Below are 21311 nucleotides of genomic sequence, written 5' to 3'. Positions count from 1 at the left end.
TAACGGTTCACATTATTTTCTGGAAGCGATGCCATCAAAGTTGGAGGCAGAACTGAAGGAAAAAATTATGACAAACAAACGTGTAGCTTTTGCTTCCAACTGAATCACCACTTCTTTGTTCTAATTTCTATCTATATTTTATTCCTACTTGCTTTTATTCTGTTTTAATTTGCTATATTTTAATCATGTAAAGCACTTTGCATTGTCCCTGTACTGAATTGTGCTATATAAATAAATTTGCCTTGCCTTGCCTTAGCAGAACTGCTGCTACTAATAAAATGCTCTGTGTTTTTACAGAAGTGCCTTTCACAAAGCATGTGATAAAACTCAAGCTGGTGGGAAACTCCGCTCTGGACCTGAATGCTGCTGCCGTGCAGGAAGGCCTGCTGAACGAGGTCTTTAGTCCTGCAGCAAGTTTTTCTTGAAGTTTTTGCTTCCGTTTCTCGGTTTAGTTTGTCAATAATCGTTTTGAAGATCATTTTGTTAACGTCGCATCCTTATGAAACTGGCTTATAGTACAGTTTTAGTCAGAGTATCCCACCCACCTGTCATGAATGCCTGATTCATTTTGGGTTTTTAAGGACTTATTAGAACTATACAACTTACAGCAGCAATACATTTTTGAAAACCGGAATAATATGCATAAGTGTCAATTAACTATGGGTTTGGGTCTAAATTATACATATAAATGCAAATATATACATCCTAAAGCCCCTCTGTATTTGGATAAATGTGTTTTAGCTGAATGCTGACATTGTCAGTTCACCAAACTGCAGTTTAAACATAAAATCTGTGCTACAAGGATATGTCCTGGGATCATATTTAGAGGTCATGAGGAGGAGGAAGAGGATGAAGAGGAGAAAGCATCTGAAGCAGCGAATAAGGCTTGTGATATAATTACTGAATAGTCACAGCAGAACCCAGAGGAACCACATTCAGGCTTTAAGCCTCAGAGCGATCATCTTACGGCGATCAGTGAAAACACGTCACGCAGAGCGCTGTGCCAGGCTAAAAGGCTTACGCAAGATTACCGCCTCATTCTCAACCTGCTGGACACCTGTTGGAGCTGCTGATGGAGTTTCCTCCTCTAATACAACGCAGAGACTGAGGGTGGAGGTGCAGAAACTTTAAACACAAACAGGGAAATTCTGCAGTTTGTGAGAAAGGACAAAGAAAAAGAGCAGAAGTGAAACAGTTGCGAGGACATTGTGGGAGGAGGGCGTGGAAAGGAGCAGAGGAAACTGTTTTCCAGGAACTTTCAGAAGAAATTTAGAAGAAGTGGTTTTCTAAATTTGACACAAAGTTTAGATGAGAGGAACATAGCGATCCTTGATACTGTAGGTCGGTTTAATCTGGAGTGAGACTTTAACGGGTTGAAATGGGAACGTTGGGATGTTGACACCGAAGAAGTTATCCTGAAGATTTACTGGGACATTATTTGTTTTGCATTTTACATCCTTAGGTTTGCTCTCAGTCTCAGCGCCTTTATTATTATCTTAATGTGCATCGTGTGCTGTAAAATAGGTTTGCAGAGAATAACTTATTTATTTAAATTTCAGCTGAGAAAGAAGCTGAAGGAGCAGGGAGTGACTGCAGACGTCAGACTGAGCTGGAAGAAGCAGCAGGATGGAAACATCTTCCACCAGGAGAAGCAGGGCGTCCAGAACTGAAGAGTGGAGCGCGCTGACAGGAAGATCAGCAAAATCATTCTGTGCAAATGAAATAATACTATACTTAAGCCTTTTAGTATAAATATTTAAGGGTTTTTAGTGGAGCTTTCAGTTTAAATAGAATTCACTATATTGGATATTAAAGACAGATATTACTGTACATCTCTGTTATCGTTTGGCCCAGTTTGCTCAACAATGAATGTTAAATTGTGTTTAATCACAATATATCTCACATTTTGACTTCTTCTTCTGCTCCCTGTTAACTGCAGCTGATGATACTTTTTCTTAGTTTCCTAAATCTAGAATGATGTACCAGGCTGCAGGTTATCTGGCATCAGATAACCTGTTTTTTATTTAACAATGAGTTAAATAAAAAAACAGATAAAGAGGATGAAACTGAGTCATACAGCGACCCGGTCAGTCTCATGCAGACCCACAGTGTGACCGATAATAAACAATGTCGATAAATCTGCCTGATACTTGGACAACAACAGGATAACAATAGGACAATAGATTCTCTGCTCTTCTCCTAGAACCGCTCCTGCTTGTGCCGCCGTGTAACTCTCTCTGAACCTTTTTCTGCAAATCCTGAAAACCATGGATCTGGTCAGCTGGTCGCTCAACGCAATAGATCAAATTTTCTCAACGAGAAGACCAGACGTAGGGGAGCCGAGCTGAGGGTTTTTATCAGCGTCCTCCTACTGTCTCCCCAAAGAGACTTTTTCCCCTCAACCGTCCCAATAAATCCCTTTTTATTGAGACATGGCCTCAATGAACCCGTCTGCTATGTTTGTCTTTCTCTTGTTGAGTTATACGGAAACATGATTTCCCCCACGGGGGGCAATAAAGCAATTCAGTTCAATTCAACATTACTATATTTTTTTTGTTTTTATGTTTGGAAATTAGAGTCTTATGCATCAAAACCCTGCAGCAAGAAGGTCCTGGGTTTGCATCGTGGCTTGTGGTCTTTCTGCATTGAATTTGCATGGTCTCCATGTGCATGGCTAGGTTATCTCTGGGTACTCCCTCATTGGCCTTTCTAAAATACTGTTAAGTGTGAGTGTTTGAAGGGCTGTTGATGGACTGGTGAGCCGTCCAGGGTGGATCCCACCTCTCCCAATGGCCGCTGGAGATGGGCACCAGGCACCTGCAACCCTACAAGGATAAATCATTATACTGTACTGTGGTGAGCACCGTGTCCGTGCTCACCACAGTACAGAGACCGCCCTTATCAAGGTGTTTAATGACATCCATATAAATACAGACTGTGGAAGAACCGCAGTGCTGGTACTATTGGACCTCAGTGCAGCATTTAATACTGTGGATCACTCCATTCTGTTAGAACGCCTGGAGAACTGGGTCGGCCTCTCTGCTACAGCTCTCCACTGGTTTTAAATTCTACTTAAAGGACTTTTAGTGTCAGTAGGTAACTTTACATGAGATGAGAAAAATCACATGTGGGGTTCTCCAAGGGCCCATCCTGGGTTCCTCCTCTTCAATATCTACATGCTCCTCTAGCTCAGATCATAAACAACAACATCAGCTACCATAACTATGCAGACGACACACAGCTTTACATCACCATGTCACCAGGTGACTATGAACCAGTTCAAGCACTGAGTAAATGCCTAGAAGAAATCAATGCATGGATGTGCCAAAACTTTCTTTATCTCACTAAAACCAAAACTGAAGTAATCATTTTTGGACCAATAAAAGAGAGATCCAGAGTTATCTCACAGCTTCAGCTGCTTCAGCTAGGAACCACTGATCAGGCCTGAAACCTGGGAGTAGTGATGGACTCAGACCTGAACCTCCATCTAAAGACAAAGTGGACCTCTGCATCCTCCACCCTGCTCTGCAGCTCCCTGTGATGACGCCTGCTGCATCTTCAGCCTCCAGAGATCTGTCTGCTGGACCAGAGGCTGCAGCAGCGCCCTCTGCTGGACACGCAGGTTAAGGTTGGTGTGGTGCTGGCTTCTTGTTTGCAGTTACACAGATTATAATCTGACAGATTTCATTGTGTTTGCGTGATTTTGTGACTGCAGGGGTTCAGAGCGAAATGTGAGCAGGAGCAGAGGTTGAAGGTGAGGCGTTAGAAGGAGCTCAGAGTGGCTTTTTGTTAGAGCAGGAGGAGAGGAAACAGCTGCTTTGCTTCGGGATAAGGAGCTACAGGACGTAAAATTATTACAATCAACAGCAGCTGCGTGGACCGAACCTCACATCTAAATAACAGAAGCATCAAATGCGTGACAGCTGAAACTTCATCTGCCTCAGATGTTCACAAAGAGTTTAATCATAAAAAAAGTCTTCAATGAGAGGAGAAGTCAGTCACATCAGTGGTTGATGCTCTGCATCAGCATAGGGCAGGTGTTTAGGTTTAATACGATTTAATAAACTCAAAGTTGTTCATAAAGGTGGTTATTAAAACAGTGAAAGAGCAGATGGATGAGATTAAAGCCAGAATGTCTCTGCAGGATTTACCCGTTTCCTGCATAATCAAGATCCTCCTGCTCCTCCAGCAGTAAAACAGCCTTTACTGCAACCTGACTGAATTCATTTTATGTCAGTCTGGATTTAAAGCAGCCAGCAGCTCCCGCTCATCAGTTTAGAACAGGGGTGTCAAACATACGGCCCGCGGGCCGGATCCAGCCCGCCGAACAATTTTGTCCGGCCCTGTGGCTAAATGCATTATCATTATAAAAAAAAAAAATTTCCAGTGTCCTGTCTGGCAATGTGGCAATAAGAATTGTTGTCTTAATGGCAAAAAGAGCTCATCAGATTTGACTTTCACAAGTGGAGCAGTACAGTTTTTGCCATAGTGCTCCGCTTGATTTATGAATGTGAATAGTTTTATTATGATTCATGCAGGGATTATCTCAAATGATATGGACACTACAATGGGAAAGTAGGAGAGGAAAGGAAGAACAAGAAGAAAAGAAACAAAAGATAGAGAATGATAAAACAAATATTGAAAAAAACATGTACTTCGTTTAATTGAAAATATGCAGTTCCTATATTGTCCACGAGGGGCGCTGTGTTTTAATTAGCAGATTAAGCTTCAGGTGTGGAAAAAATTAAATAATTTCTTAATTTTTATCTGTTTGATGTATTTTGTCAGGTAGGACAGTGTTTTTAAGTTCCAAAAAAATGTGAATAAATGTTTTTCAGCATTGTATAATCACTGTGATCAGTTCTTGTGCATAATGCACAAGTAAATGTTTAACTGAGTAAAAGTATTGTTGAAATTGCACATACTTTTCTTAAAAACGCTGAGGTTATTCATAATATATTGTATAAAAGTGAAATTAATTTAATATAAAAATCAACAAGTCCACATTTATTAGTTCTATTTAATCTTGCAATTAGTTAACGCGTGTGGCCCTCTTGAGATCAGATTAAGCTGAATGCGGCCCCTCAACCAAAATGAGTTTGACACCCCTGGTTTAGAAGAATCAAATATTCATCTGGTTTCTGTTCTACCCAAACCTGTAAAATGACTGGCTGACCCAGACCAGCAATCCTCCACGTCTGGACTCCGCTCCGGATCTGAACAAAAGGGCGAGACAATCCAGAGGAAACTCGAGGCGCAATAAAATCAGAACAGAGTCATAAAAGTGTGGAGGAGACGAGAATGAGAAATATTTGATGGTGTTCTTACCAGAACTGGAGCAGGTTCTGGCCTGCAGGCAGAAATGGGTGATGAGATGCACAAGAGAAGCAGAACCCCTGCAGACACATTCACATAGACCAGTGCTTCTCAAATAGTGGGGCGCGCCCCCTAGGGGGGGCGCGGTGCAATACCTGGGGGGGCGCGTGTGACCCTGAGGAACAGGCTTTTTTTTTTTTTTTTTTTTTTTTGGCCGTACTAGTATAAAGTGTAATTGCTCATCCACTACAGTAGGGGCAGTGGCGCTCTCATTGTTACTTTTGTCACGTTTGCGACAGTGCAACATTTTACGACTTACAGGTTTGCCTTGGTTACCAGTGTTGAGTCAACAGAAAGCTCCGACTGTGTTCTGTCTACAGCCTCCGTTATTCAACATAACAACCCCCAACATGAAAAAGTTTTTAACAGGGATGAAAAGGAAAGCGGAGAGATACAAAGATAATGAGACAAAAGAAAGTCACCCGAAAGCTAAGACGAGGAAATACGACGAAGCGTATTTAGCGCTTGGCTTCACGGTGACTACAGTTGGAGAAGAGGAAAGACCGCTGTGTTTGGTGTCTAAAAATGCTCGCAGCGGGCAGCATGAAGCCAATAAATTAGCGCGTCACCTAAATACGTCATCTAAATACGTTACACCCCAATCACGCCGATAAGCCACTAGAGTTTTTTCAGCGAAAACGTGCTGAATATTGCCAACAGTCATCCCGCTTTGTGAAGGCTACTTCGGTAAACCATTGAGCGCTGTTAGCATCATATAAGGTGGCGTACCAAATTGTGCAGTGCAAAAAGCCCCACACCATAGCAGAGGAGCTGATACTGCCTCTTCATTTTGATCAAAAAAAGAAAGAAAAAATGAGCACAAATTGTTTAATTAATTTTGGTTTTGTAGGTTCAAGTGTTTTATATATTGTGCTCCTGAGTTAATGTTGCTGAACTGAATATATATTAGTTATTATTATAATTAAATATTTATTGATCGGATTTAATTTTGCAATGGTGCAATTAGTTGGTCAAACATGTTTACAGTTTAAACAAGGATTTATTTATTTTTAATTTCAGGCATTGATGCATTTAAAATCTTTTCTGTTGCAGACTTAAAACACGATTTAATAAAGTTATTTTTTGTAAATTTGACCATATGTCTTTCTTTTTTTCTTTAATGTTAATAAGGATAAAATGTTATGCAGGGATGGATAGTCACGGTGGGGAGTGGGGGGCGCGAACAGTTTTCTTCTTGCTAGGGGGGGCGTAACAGAAAATAATTGAGAAGCACTGACATAGACGGTCCTGTTCATGGTGCAATGAGAGGACCTCCTTATGCTCCATGAGAAGGAGATGGGTCCTGGTTCTGTTCCAGATCCAACTCAGGAACATGGATGCTTTAAGTTATGAGGACCTCAGTTCCTCCTGCATCAGCTGTTTAGATGAGTTGAAAGAAAAACTGGATGTGCACGCAAGCTTCCTGCAGGAAAAACCTGGAAACAGTACATCAGAGGTCCTCCTGCAGCATGGCTGCTGCCTTTTAGGTTTCTCACATTCTCCAAGACTTCAGCTAGCCTCGTGAGACCATCCTGATCTCGCGAGCTTTCAAGGTTTCACTCGCAGATCAGTCTGGCTACTCTCCGTTAAAGAAAATTTGGAGCCGTTCACCAAACGAACGTCCAATCAGCGTTGGCTTTGAGGCGGGTTGAGGTGTGACGCAACGAGAAGCGCGACAGTTCAGTCTAAAGAACATGGCGGCTTCAACCGATGAAACTAGCGTTAGCGTGGCTATCGAGCAAGTTTTATCGGAATTACAGAGTATTTATCTGCTGAGCTAACGAGCCTTTACCTGCAGCAGCAAGAGTAGCTTGGCTTGTGGTTGTGTTCGTCGTCGCTCTGTTACGAGCGACGACGAATCTGATTGGTTCATTTGGCCCGTCTATCACCAACATAGGCCAATCAGCTAACCAGTATTTTCGCCCCTTCCCAAAGTTACTTCAACGGAAGGTTTCCAGATGGATATGCGGAGCAAATCTATCTGGCGGAGTCAGGTAAGACTTCAGCACCTTTAGTCTGAGATCTCAGACCAGCTGCAGTTAAAACACAACATTATAATTATCATTATTACAGGCCAATGAAATGTGTCCTCTACATTTAACCCATCCAGCAGGGAGCAGTGGGCTGCCACTAGGTGGCGCTGTGGGAGCAATCTGGGGCTGAAGGTCTTGCTCATGGCCCCAGAGTGGCAGCCAGTGGGAATCAAACCCGGGAACTTGCATCCTTCCAGGACACAAGCATCCTGCTCCAACCACAAGGCCAATCATCGGTCTCCTTTAATTTCAACAAATGATGGGAAAAAAATCCTTTATTTAAGGTATTTAATTAGTTTTTAAAGCACATTGCAGAGTTTCTGCAGAGGTTAACCCGCTCTGAGAGTACGACCCAAATGCCTCACTGACTACTGGAGCCTCTAGATCTGGGGTCAGCAACCTTTTTGATTCTGAGAGCTACTCCATCGGTGCTGTGTCATATGTACCGAACTTTGAACTAAAGAGTCAGACTTCACTATAACTTCATGTTATTCAGAGGGGGCCAGTGTGGGGGGAAAGCATCGTAGCCGTCATGTAGGCACAATGCTCTCCACACAGAAGGTCATATAATCAGTGATGCATTCAGTCAGGCTGTTGATGTCATCGCCATGAGAGCTTTGGAACATGCTCCAGTCTGTGATTCTGAAACAATCCCTCAGTCTCTCACTGGCTTCGTCTGATCAAACTTTCACTGACTTCTTCTGTGCCATTGTCCTCCTCACCAGTGGAATGTAATGGAGGGGGGGGGGGGGGGGTGGCAGGTAGACAAGGTTGTGATCCGAGCGTCCGAGTGGGGGGCGGAGGTGTAGGCGTCCTTAACATTAGCGTAAAAAATGTTGTTTTTTTTTATGGTGGGGAGGGTGGAACGAAGGGAGGCTCGACTGAAATCTCCAGTGATGAGCTGTGTCTGCAGTCTGGTCCCCGCGTCGTGAATCCGATCACACGCAGCACTGGAAGGAGGGATATAAACACACAGCACGATCACGTGACCAAACTCTCGCGGCAAATAATAAGGTCTCATGCTCACAGCGAGTAACGCAGCGTTCGAGCAGCATATCTGCTCGAACGCTGCGTTGCACCATCTCTCATTCACAAACACCGTCAGCCCCCCTCCTCTCTTTTTTCCGCTCTCCGCCAAAGTTCTGTCCGTGCAGATACGTTTAAAGCCGTCCAGGGAGACCACTAAGTCCGGGACAGATCCATCTAACTACGTCTCCGTGAAGCACATGATACTTGGGTCCCTGTACCTTCTTTGGAAACGGGTTAGTGCTGCGAGCTCCTCGGACTTGTTGCGGAGAGATCTTACGTTTCCCATGACAACCGATGGTAAATAACTTTTCCTCCGCTTCGTCCTGCCACCCCTGCAGCCTCTCCGTCTCCTCCGTATGTCTGCGGGGATGTCTGGTTTCTCAGCGTGGTGGGGAGCAGGGCTGCAGGGCGTAGAGTCCCGTAGTCCGAGGAGCTGGTTCTGCGTGTAAACAACGGGACGCCCAGAGTCACGGACAAAGGGGTCCCCCTTGCAGCATCAAAAAGTAGCAGAAAGCTGAAGAACTTCTTCAGTGCACATAAGTTCGGGATGCCAGGTACGGTATTCATTAATATAAAAACACTCAAAAAAACACTATAAAGAAGAGAAAGTAGAAAAATAGAAGACAGAGCCGAGGTGACTGGCTGCTGACTGCACAGCTCCATCTTGGAAAAGACATCAGAAAGTTAAAATTCAGGGGGTGACTCTGACATCCATACAAGAAATAAGAGAGCTAATGAAATGTTGTGAATGTTTGTTTTAAAGACTCTGTGCCTTTCACAAATCAAGTAGTGAAAGTGAAGCTGGTGGGAAACTCTGCTCTGGATCTGAATGACCCTGCTGTCCTGGAAACCCTGCAGGAGGAGGTAAGTTACATCAGGAAATCACCTCCAGGTTCATTTAAATAAACCAACAAGGGCTGGACTTTGTAGATCAGATTACAGTGTTTTATATACATATTTGAAACTTTTAGTATTTAGACTAAAATATATTCAGCAACTCAGCAAATTTTGTTTTCCAGCTCAAACAGAAGGTGAAGGAGAATGGCGTGGATGCAGAAATCAGGCTGAGCTGGAAGAAACAAGTGGATGGAAAGATCTTCTACCAGGAGAAGGAGGAGAAGGACCAAAAGTGACACGAAGACATGTTGATGAGAAGCTGTTCAATTATTACTACATCCTTTAATATTAAACACACGCTAGACATAATATTAACTAATCAGCAAAAATATGTTTTGGTTTAGAACTACAACAACACTCTTTCTTTTATTACAGCTTTAGTCATGCTCAAGGGCTTCAATCCAAAAAAAGTGCGGAGTTCTGAGCTTTATAGACCTGCTGGCAAGGCCTCATTAGAGTTTAGATTTGCATGTAGATTCACCTGGAACTGATCGCCCCTACAATGGAGAGTTGTTAGGCTCATCATTTGCCATGGCTTAGAGGAGAAATGTTGTGGTTACAAGCAGGTCTATAAAGCTTAGAACTCCACACTACTCCAGACATTTTGAATGGAGAAAGCTTCCTGGATGGGAAATGAAACGTCTTCATCTTCAGAATAGAAGTCCAGTTGTTTTGTATTTTGTTTGTTATGTGTTTCCTGTGTTCTTTCCTCTGGGTATTTTGCATTATACACTCCTACTTCCAGTGATTTTATGTTAGTTTCAGACTTTCTTAGCTCAGCTGTTAATTACTGAGCCTCTATGGAGTAGGAAAGCTGTAAAACAGATATGTGTATGATTTTAGCAATTCAGATTCATATTTTTATGTCAATAAAAAGATAATACAAACATTCAAATACAAAATTCTGTTGTCATATATGTGAGTGTTAAATGTTGTGGGTTAGGATTGTCTATATGTGAGAGTGAATCTAAAACTAAGAGTCCAAAGTCTCCTGAATACAACTCTAATTTCTACGACTCAAATGGGGCAGTTCTCAAAAGACGTCATAATTTTCCAGAGAAACCGGTTTCCTGGCTGGTCAGACAGAAAGAGAGCAAATTACATTGCCAAAAACTGCAATGCTAGACATTGTGGAAGATCACAGCATCCCGGGAGCTTCATTTCAACGTGCTTCAATAGAGAGACCCAGCATAGAACAGCTGAAACTTTGGTTGAAATATAGAAGGCTCAAAATGAGTGGAAAGAAAGCAGTATTAGTTGAAAGGTAGGAGAGGCTGTCCTCTCCTCTCTCACAACGGATCAAACTCCAGGAAGAAACCCGCCGAATCTGCAAAGAATTGCAGCTAATGCTAAGAAAAAAATAGATGTATTATTACAGGTCTGTGTTTTAATTTATCATAGAGATCATTGCACAAAATAGACTTAAAAACAGTAAACGATTCCACTGTAATCAGACACTTAGATCCCGTCTTCTCTCCACACACACACAAACACACACACACCCTTCCACAGAGAAGGAACATCGGCTTGATCCATGAAAAGCAGAAAACCATTAACAAAACCACCACACGCTGCTTCTAATCGTCACAAATGCACATATTCTGCTGGTATTTATACACACCAGGACATTTACTGCTCATAAAGTAGTTGTTGAGAGAGGGGGGTCAGCCCCATTCTCTTGCTGCGCGTTGAGTTAACCAGAAAAAGGGGTTCGGTCTGAAAAAACAAAGCCCAAAAAAGTGACCGCATGTTCAGAAACAACACCAAGAAACCACAACCAGTGACTCATGATAATTACAAGTGATTTTAGAGAAAAACAAGCCCCATGTCGCTGATAATAAGTGGACTAAAGGCAACACTGAAGCTCACATGAACGCCCCTCATGAATTGTATGAAGTTTTAAAGCCACTGGGAAAAGCCAAATAAACATCACCTACCTGCACAGATGCTGCAGTCGCTGGTTTCAGGTCTGGACGTTCAAATGTTGGCTTCTTACCACCGAGGAAATATAGAGACCACATTTAGGTGTCTTTGGTCATATTCCACAGTAAAATCCACTTTGTTAGAAAGCTCGTATGCAACACTGACATTTCTCTGCAATCCTCCAGGGATTTGGAAAATCAATAGAAAAAAATCTATATAATCACCATGTCGTTAGTCAATCCAGCATATACCAATGCAACAGTGGTGTTTTGTTGTTGCCATATTATTGTCTGTTAAGATGATATTCAGGAGAGATATATTTACTATTCAAACATCCCTACTCTGCTTGTATGACCACAAGAGGCCACCAACGCGTCTAAATTTAATAATTTGACGTAATTTGAGGAATGCCCTATTCAAGTCTGAGAGTTTGAGTAGTAAAGTGTTGAAATGACGTCACAGGGGGCATATTGAGGAAGTCTTTGCAGAGAGTTTCTTGTTGCTTGGGAGGTGTTTATGTAACACATGATTGGTCAGATTGACAAGTTTGGGTGGGGTTTGAAGAAGCTACAGTGTTGGAATCATTATTTTATTTCCTCCGCTCCAGGCAGCTGCAGCATACAGCATAGCCGCTAACTAGTGTTAGCTAACACGCTATATAAGTCTTAGATACTTTTTAATATAATTTATCTAATATATTGATTTTATTAACCTATGCTCCTCGCTTCCAACTGTGCTGCCGTCAAATAGTGAGGCAACAATGACGGAGACAATCAACAAACTGTAGCTACGCACACCAACAGCTCACCAAATGCTTCCGCTCATTAGCCTAGCAATTAGCCATCATGCTAAATCTGGCTGCTGTTTATGAACAGTTTGCTCAAAGCTCTGTCAGCTCAGCAGATATTCCGTTAAATTCCCTTTATTTCCTTTATTTAGATCTACATGTTCATTTAAGCCACTGAAAGGAGTGACAAATGCTTTAGTTGTAGATTAAAGACAACTTTGTAATTTTTTATTGAATATTTCTACAGGATATATTGACGTAGACCCAATGAGAGCAGATTAAAGGTCCATTAAGCCAGTACGGGATCACAATGACTTTATAACTTGTTTAATTTATTGCTTAAATTGCTAATTTACTTTCAACTTCATTTGGTACTTTGTAAGACGAAGCAGAAGTCTTTGAAGGTGAAAAAAAGAGATCAATGTATTTCTGCCTGAATTAATATTAGATTCACGTTTTTCTAAAGAAAACAAAAAAAAACATTGTTGCTTTGATATTTGATTTATCTTTGCCCCATTTTCTTTTAAATACATAAAGTCTAAATGATTTTATTCTATATGGTGTGTTATATACATACATACAAACTTTTGCACCTTTGATTGTTTTGGGAAATAAACACTTCATGACAAAACAAAGAACTTTCATCAAACTGATTAAAAATGTTTTTCAGTTTTATTTTTAAATAAGGTTCAAACACACTGAAAATGATTTCTGTTTAGAGGTCGGCGTCTGTAGAGTTTTTCCTCCTTTAGTCCGCATCTTTCTCTGAACTTATTAAAACAAAGTCATGTTTAGTTCATGACTTTATTTTATTAAATAAAGCAACCATAAGTATGAAGTATTTCTGGAGTAAGTATTTCGGCAGTAAGTCCTTGAATATAAATACCCTGAGCCAGTTTAGGTGGCATACCAGCACATTTCCTTTAACCATAAATCCTGCTGTAAATTGATGGCTAGGTAGCTCTCATCATCAGCTGTTTCTGAAAGGTCAAACCCCAACATGGCAAAAGGCTAGCTGACTCACACCTTTTACCTTCGGCCATGCAAAGAACTGATGCAAAATGTTTTCTAACTAACCCAGGCTACCTAGAAGCAAGACGTGGTGGAGTATACGCTTAAATCTTGTTGTTGTTACACCTGACCTTCCTGGAGTTTGGTCTGAGGCGGGGCTGTGACATCATCATTTTCTTATACTTGAAAGCTGTTTTTGTTAATTCAATAATTTAAAATGCCTCTCCTAAAACGGACCTTTGAATTTTGTATGAAGGATAATGTTAACAAAACATTGATGGATAAAAATAAAATAAAAAACAACATTTGACTGCTTCAAGCCTCAGGGTCATAGACTACTGCCTCGGTAAACACTTTCTAAAGTCTGACCCAACAATCGAGGATGTCTGGTGGTGAAGCCTCTGGAGTCAAATGAGTAATTTGGCATTTAAACCCTGCTTTACTTGGTTTGATTTGATGGCATCTGTCAGAATAAACACCTGTCGTCTCAAATGCAAATCTTTTAATCAATGACTTTGCATTTTGGTGTTTAAACGCTGAAGGTGAACATCTTCAGTCTGAAACTGAACAGAGAACTGATGAGGATGGAAAAAGTTCTTCAGTACCTCATAGCTGCTTCAGGCAAGTGGATTTAATTCATTTCTTCTATCAAGTTTTTTATATGACAGCTTTCAATTTTTATATAAGTATAAATGAGTTACTTTGAGTGTTACAAAACATTCATCTTTAATTTTAGAGATCGTTTTACCAATGAAAATAATTTATTAATATCATGTAACAGATTTATTTTTCTTATTCTATTTTTTAAAACCCGTTTATGTTCCTGCAGCTCTGTGCACCGTCTGCTCTGGAACTGTACGCCAGTACCACTTCATTTATGACCCAAAGAACTGGACCGAAGCGCAGAGTTACTGCAGAGAGAAGTACACGGACCTGGTCACTGTGGACAGTTTGGAAATGGTGAACATGCTGAACAGCATGGCAGACATCAGCAGAATGGGCTCAACAACAGATGTAAGTTCTCTTCTTTTTTCTGTTTCCATTGAAAATATTCAGTCAGTCTACCGTTACAAATAATCTGAAGCATTGGACATTTAGAAGAAGTCATTTAATCTATAAAAGTACTTTTAAATACTTTTAACAGTTTCTATTTAACAGACCCATTTCATGTGTTGATGTATTCATTGTATTCTATTATACTCTAAGAAAGGGAACGCTGTTGGAGCACGCTCAAAGGAAAAAGTCTGCCAGAAACTAGGATAGACACTAAGGTTTTCACTTCCATTCTAATGTTACTAAGATTTTTTAATTTTCCGAGTTCAGATTTGTCAACCCTTGTTTTGCCCTATTTTGGAGCTAATTTCAAAGAATGCACTTGCAAATATCTTGTCTTATTTCAGGGTGTTTGTCTTTGCTCTACACCTAAATACGAACTCTGTAATCAAAGACTGACATAAAAGATACATCCATCCATTTTCTGATCTGCTATGTCCCTCATGGGGTCACGGGGGTTGCTGGTGCCTATCTCCAGCGTTCACTGGGCGAGAGGCGGGGTACACCCTGGACAGGTCATAAAGGATACATTTTGGCATAAATGTGTCCGTTTTTGAGGCACACCCTATTAGGAGTAATGAACACACCATAATTAAAGACCCATGTGAGTCCTGACTACATAATGATTTCACTGGGACAGATGCAGGAAGAATTTATGCTGAAATCAGGATTTAATGGTAGAACATGTCCCCATGTTACCACCACAAGCAGGTATAGGTTTCCCAGGACTGAAGGAACTGACGGATAATGAAACTTGAGAGTTACGCAGAACTGGGTTAGATTTGACTTTAAGTTCTTCTTTTCTACAGGCCTGGATTGGTTTGCACTTTGATGTGATCAGCTGGAAGTGGTCACTATCAGATGAATATTTCTACTCAAAAGATGAAAACTTCAGAAACTGGGCAGGTTCAGAGCCAAACAGCCTCTGGTACTTAAAAGAATGTGCTTATATGTATGACAACGGACTATGGTACGATATTCCCTGTCAGGGGCTTCATGGATTCATCTGTGCCAACATCAGCGGTAAGACTATTTAATCAATCCCGTTTTCTTTAAAAACAACTTTGACATTTTTTTTAAAGTTTATAAGAGGGAATATTCAGGTATTCTTTTCTCTGGAGTTTTTCTGAAATATTTTTTTGGAGAGCAGTCAGTGATGTTTCAGCTACTCAGAACCGAGCTTAATTAGGAGCAAAGTTTAGTGACGCAGAAAAAACTCAAACTAAAAAATCCAATATACATTTTAACAGCATCAAATCTGCATTACAAGGCTCAGGGTTTGGGTGAGGTTGCAATATGTTTCTTTTTAATTATTTAGGCCCCTCCACTATTTTGGCACCACTAATAAATAGGTGTTAAAGCCTTAAAATAACTTTGATATCTCACACTTTGCTGCAGTACAGCATGCGGTTTTTTGGGGGGTGTATGCCGGCAGACACAGGTTACTGGCCTGGTGGCCTTTCTGCTCCTAAGTGGGTCTGGGGTAGGTGTCAAAACTCATTTCCCCCAGAAACACGCCAATGCAATCCCAGGATGCAACCCCAGGACCATATGTACTGGCAATGCACTCATGAGTACATAGCCAGGGTGTTGGGCAGGTGCATGTACCATCATCTTGTTTCATTTGCTCTCTCCATCATGGAGTGCATTCTGCTGGTAGGGGGGATCTGAGGGAGGGTATGGTGTGTACTCAACCAGTATGTCTACTGTCGTTTTTCTGGGAGCTCTGTGAAGGTTGTGGTGAATGTAACTTTTATTCTGGGTTTTGGTGGGCAGCCTTGGGTCTGGTTGGGCATTGTTTGAGTTACGGCGGATCTGGTCTGGATTCCAACACCAGAGAGTCCCTCATTTCCCTCAGTTCTGGTTCAAGGCGATTCTTGATTCAGCTTCTGTTTGGAGGCGGGATTGGAGGGTTTTGCATGGTTTGGGTTGGCTGGCTGGCCGGAATTGCTTTTGGGTCGAGTGGTCACAGTGTCTCAGTGGGTTTTAGTTTTGGCTCTGTGGGCGTTTTGTCTTCTGTGGGCTTCAGTGTGGGATGTCTCGGCAGCCTGCATCTCGCTGGGGTGTAGGTGTCATAGGTCTTCATTTTCCAGGGATAAGTTCATAGGAGACTATTTCTGGAGGGCGTACGGGGTGCAATTGTGAGGTGCAGCTTTGTGCATGGCTCTTTGTTTTGCTCTGCCCTCCCTCGGATGGCATGCTTTGTTGGTGGTCCTGTGTTGCGCTGCTAAGGTCATTGCTGGAAGATGCGGTGGGGTGGGTGTTGCTGGGCTCTGTGTTTGCTCCAGGCTTTTCGGCCTTGTACTGGGGTGAGGTGGACTTATCTGTTGGGTGGTTTTTGGTAGTTGGTGTTTGCTTAGGGTTGGTAATTTTTCCCCAGAAATGTGTGGTGTTGGTGTGCCGTTTGCTCAGGTTAGAGTTGTTGCTTGGCTTTGCTCTGTTGTTGCTTGGCTGGCCTTGATGTTGGTGGTTCTGGGTATTGGCAGCCTGACTGACGGTGGCAGTTTCAATTCATTAGTCATTGGAGAGCTGCATGTGATTATAGTTGGCTGGGTGTTTGAGTTTGGGATGGCGAGCCACTCTGGGTTGGGTGTGGCATGTTGGACATCTTGGTATGGGTGTGGGGCTTGTTTTATTATTCTGCTGGTCTAGTTGTGGCTGTGATCCATTGCTGGGCTGGGGTGGGTGTGGCAGGTGGTGACAGGGGCTGGTATAGGTGGCTCGTCGCAGACTGGGCATTCTGTTGCGTTTGCATCATAGGAAACATGTTTAGGTCATGCTGTGTATTCTTGTTACGGGTGTTGCACTAGACAGACTGATCAGTTTATTATGCTGAGGTGGAGCCACGCAATTTATCACAACTTTACAACATCATGCTACACTTTTACAACACTTTGGACTGCCACAAACATTATCTAATGATTTACTTTTAGAAATAACAGGAGAACCATAGTCATGTAGTCTGAATGATCACATGGTTCTCATTTGGTCTGCTTTCAGGTCAGACTGCGTCATTTTTCTTTATCAGCACACCAATGAACTGGACTGATGCTCAGAGATACTGCAGACAACACTACACAGACCTGGCCAGTGCCAGAAACCTGCAGGAGAATGAGCAGATAAGGACAGTGAAGCCTGCAGGTTGGATTGCCTGGATTGGACTTGACAAAGACACCTGGAAGTGGTCGAATGGAAACTTTTACTTATTTTACTACTGGGCATCAGGAGACCCAGATGGCGGGACGCAAAAATGCACCGTAGCAGACTTCAGTCGCTCTGGTCAGTGGGAGGACTGGCCTTGTGACTCGAAGAAGGCATTTATTTGCTACCATGGTGAGACATGATCCATGTTCTGGGTAGACTAAAGGACAGAACAAGGACAGCAAACCTAAGCTGGTGTCATCAACCTCCAACAGAAATGAGTTTGTATCTGATGAAATGTTTCTTTGGTGTATTTCAAAGATGTGCCTTTCACAAGGCAAGTGGTGAAGGTGAAGCTGGTGGAAAACTCTGCTCTGGATCTGAATGACCCCAATGTCCTGGGAACCCTGTTGGACGAGGTAAATGTGCATTCAGCTAACTGGTTTCTTCAAAAAAGGTGGAAGACTGTGAATCAGACTGTCAATAAAATGAAATCAATTGTTCACAATATTGTTGAATATTCCTAAAACAGTTTGAGTTTCTATAAAGTTTTAGTTGTAAACCATTTATAACCATCACCAAGGACTTCCTACAGATGCATTAACTCACTTTTCTTGGCACTAAGGTTTCTGACAGCCTTAAACTCAGAGCTTCAGATGTTTCTGTGTGAGTCATCTTCAGGATGAAAATGGATGTTTGTCTTTCAGCTCAAACACAAGGTGGAGGACCAGGGAGTGAGAGCAGCCATCAAACTCAGCTGGAAGAAACAGCCTGATGGAAAGATCTTCTACAAGGAGAAGCAGGACGACCATAACTAACCCAAAGATACTTGAGGTGATAAAAAGTCTGTTTCGGTTTCTGTTTCAGTTTATTAGTCCATACAACCCTCTATCCTTTACCCATAACCAGGAAAGCAGATTATGCATTTTAGCAACATTTGTCCTGATAACACATTTTAGAGCCACATGTGATTTTTTATTTTTCACCAGCTGTAATTTTTAAGTATTGCTCAATGATGTATTGGAACAAACCACAGAGCAATAATCCAAATGTGACAATACTAAAGTTTGAAAGACATATGGGAGTGATGGTTTAGTCTAACCATTACTGTTACTTGATAACAGACAAACTACTACCCATTTTAGAGACTACTCTCTGGATGTGTTTATCCCAAGAGAGTTTACTGTCTATGAGAATTCCTAAGAGCTTCACCTCCTCTTCTTGTTTAACAGATGCATTCTTAATATGGAAATCCAGTTGAGGTTTAGCTCTCAGAACATTTGTGCAAATGACAATGCTCAATGTTTTCAAAATATTTAAAATGAGTTTGCTACTGTCCACCCACTCAACTATACACTTAAGTCTGCTGTCACTAAGATAACTACTGATAAACTGTAAAGCTGATTCTGCAAAGCCATTCAAGTTTCTTCAACAAAATTATATGATCAATAATGTCAAAGGATGCTGAGAAGTCACATAACATAAATCCACTCATATTATTATTTTCCATTTCCCATAACCAGTCATCAGTCATTTGAGTTAGAACAGTTGCGGAAGAATATTTTTCTCTGTAAACATGTTGATAACGTCTAATAATGTCATTGACTTTAAAATGAAATTTAATGAGTATAATGTATCATTTTCTTTCCAATATTTTACTCAAAGATGGCAGTAAACTGATGGGTCGATGGGTTTCTGTAAATATATTTTATTTGTTTTTGAATAGAAGCACTTTTATATTTTCCAAGCTGACAGGAACTTATTTTTATTAAAACACTGATTAATTATATCAAGTAAAGATGCTAGAGTCCAGGTCAAGTCACAAGTCTTTTCTTATATACCTGAGTCAAGTCTCAAGTCTTGACTTAAGTCTGACTCGATTGAAGTCTCAGGTTAAAGTCCACAGCTCTAGTAACTGCTTGGCTACATTTTCCCTCCTTTAAACCAGGCATGTAACAAGCAAAGATCCTCTGAGGTAAAGGTACTGCTCCACTAACAGATGTGAGGAACGTCAGGATGAAGCTCTGACTGCTGAGATGTATCGACTGAGACCATCAGGACTTATTTTGTGTTCTGTTTTGTCTGATTTTTAGGTCTGATCGTGTTTCTTGCATCAATAAACTGACTAGAACACCTGAAGACCTGGCAGGGTGGTAAAAGTTCATGGGCTCTTTGAACATGAGAGCAAGCTCTGCTTAAACTTCTTTTGACTGACAAACTTAATTTTACTTATTATCTGATGTTTTTCCTCACAGTCTGTGAGAATGATTATACACAGTTAGTGGATTTATGTTGAAACCAAAATATGTTTGTATCTTCATCCTTTTATTTCTGACATCTGTTTGTTTGCAAGGATAATCTGCTGATATAAACTAACATTAGAATAATGGGACTATGTATCAGAGTGTACTTTATTCAACAAGTTTATGCTCTAATATAATCTGCTTTTTATCAGAAAATATGTCTTTCTATTAGGTTTAGCTTGAGCTTATTGTATGTAGCTTATTAAAAGAATATATATTAACAAGCAAAAGAAGGTCAATAGTAAAGTATGATAATACATGTTTGATTCTGTATAAAATCAAACTTTGTTAGAAAATGAAGTTATTTAGCAGACCTCGTAGTCTGTCTGTTATCTGTTTTTTTTATCTTAGATTAAAATCACTAAATAGAACATCTTTTTCTTCCATTTTGAATCTTTTTCTCAAAGATCTACTTTTTATTAACTGTCATCATGTGACGCAGTCACGAATGAGGCCAGGTTTCCACCCTCCGACGCATTGAAGCTGTTTAGTCTTCCCATTTTTGTTTTCCCATTTTGTTCTGATCTGCTTTCTCTGCTGACAGTGATATAATATCTGCTTGATAGTTCAATTAAAAGAAGGGTTGAGAAAGATTGTGCCATATTGAGAGATTTATTTATGAGAAATAGAAAGTGCATGCTCTTTCTGATCTACAGTTCTACTTTATATCTGAAAAAAAAATCATCTGAATCAATATTTAACCTCAACTAGAAAGAAAACAAATTCTTTGTTGAAATTAGAAGATTCAAATTTTTCAGCTGTTAGTCTGTGGTTCTGCTCATTTTGGATCCCTGCCTGCCAGAATCTCTGACTCAGTCTTTTGCTTCTGTTTTAATTTAAAAATGTAAAATACGGTTAGTGGTATGAAGTAATAAGTCAAAAATTGGTTTTGGACATCAGCAACTGAACATGAACAACATCAATACGTTCGGAACCTAGGGAAGATTTTGAGAAAGTGCTTTTGAAAGCAGGGAGGGGTCCAAGTTTATCCTAAAATACCTTAAATAAATGAGCCACATTATGTGAACAGTGAGTTTTATATATCTAAGATGTGACTTTCTCCTTCTGCTGTGGATAGTCATTGTCTCTTTACCAATAAATCCTGTCTTGACACCCAACTCTCCATGATTTATTTTATTTTTGTTAAGGTATTAGGTACAAACTGAAGAAGAGAGCTAAAGGAATAAAAAGGACAGATATGAAAAAAAGAAACAAAGTACAGAGACAAAGAGAAAATATATAAACAGAAATTAGAAAAGCTGCTAAAAGAAGATGTCCAAGAGGAAACCTAGGAAATACAGCCTTGAACACGTGCAAAGGGATAATATTAGTAATAAAAAAAAACACATTAACAACAGCAGCAACAATATTTAACAAAACTGTTGATATTGATGGAGAAAACGTCAAAACAGCTACTATGTTATGAAAATAACAATAATTTTTCTTAATGTAAACCCCACTGAAGGGGTCTAACAAAACCAAAACTTGAGTCGGTAAAATGGGGGGTTAAACATATGCTACAAGGTCTGCCACAGTTTTCCTGCTGTTTTTTTCTCTCTCTGTAATATAGTTTTCTGCTGTTGGCATTTTTACTGCATGTTGACGGTGAACAACGTTCAATAAACTGAATGCTTGGTCGGATCTGGATGGGGACACCGCCCTCTGCTGGAGTCTTGATAATCTGCAAGACACGACATCTGGTTGCATGCATTAATGCACAGAGTGGTGGCTTTAGCCTTCTTTATAATCTGAGAATAA

At 40.8% G+C, this 21311-nt stretch overlaps 1 protein-coding gene and 1 long non-coding RNA gene across 2 annotated transcripts in view; both read left to right on the top strand.

Moving 5' to 3' along the window:
- The window catches only part of LOC105918719, a 30101-nt gene extending 14955 nt beyond the window's left edge, over window positions 1-15146 (top strand). The window contains exons 5-10 of the mRNA XM_036127797.1: window positions 298-395; window positions 1560-1658; window positions 3563-3628; window positions 3716-3731; window positions 13886-14070; window positions 14919-15146. Coding sequence (XP_035983690.1) covers window positions 298-395; window positions 1560-1658; window positions 3563-3628; window positions 3716-3731; window positions 13886-14070; window positions 14919-15146 — 692 coding nt within the window. The remainder of the gene's footprint in view (window positions 1-297; window positions 396-1559; window positions 1659-3562; window positions 3629-3715; window positions 3732-13885; window positions 14071-14918) is intronic.
- A 2438-nt stretch (window positions 15147-17584) lies between these two features.
- Window positions 17585-19373, top strand: LOC118564561. Its single transcript, XR_004931929.1, has 4 exons — window positions 17585-17669; window positions 17958-18084; window positions 19199-19251; window positions 19344-19373. It is a non-coding gene; the product is annotated as an uncharacterized LOC118564561 (long non-coding RNA).
- Window positions 19374-21311: the final 1938 nt, after the last annotated feature.

This window comes from Fundulus heteroclitus, chromosome 1, assembly GCF_011125445.2.
Source record: "Fundulus heteroclitus isolate FHET01 chromosome 1, MU-UCD_Fhet_4.1, whole genome shotgun sequence".
NCBI classification, from domain to species: Eukaryota; Metazoa; Chordata; class Actinopteri; order Cyprinodontiformes; family Fundulidae; genus Fundulus; species Fundulus heteroclitus.
This window is presented reverse-complemented; position numbering and strand designations above follow the sequence as displayed.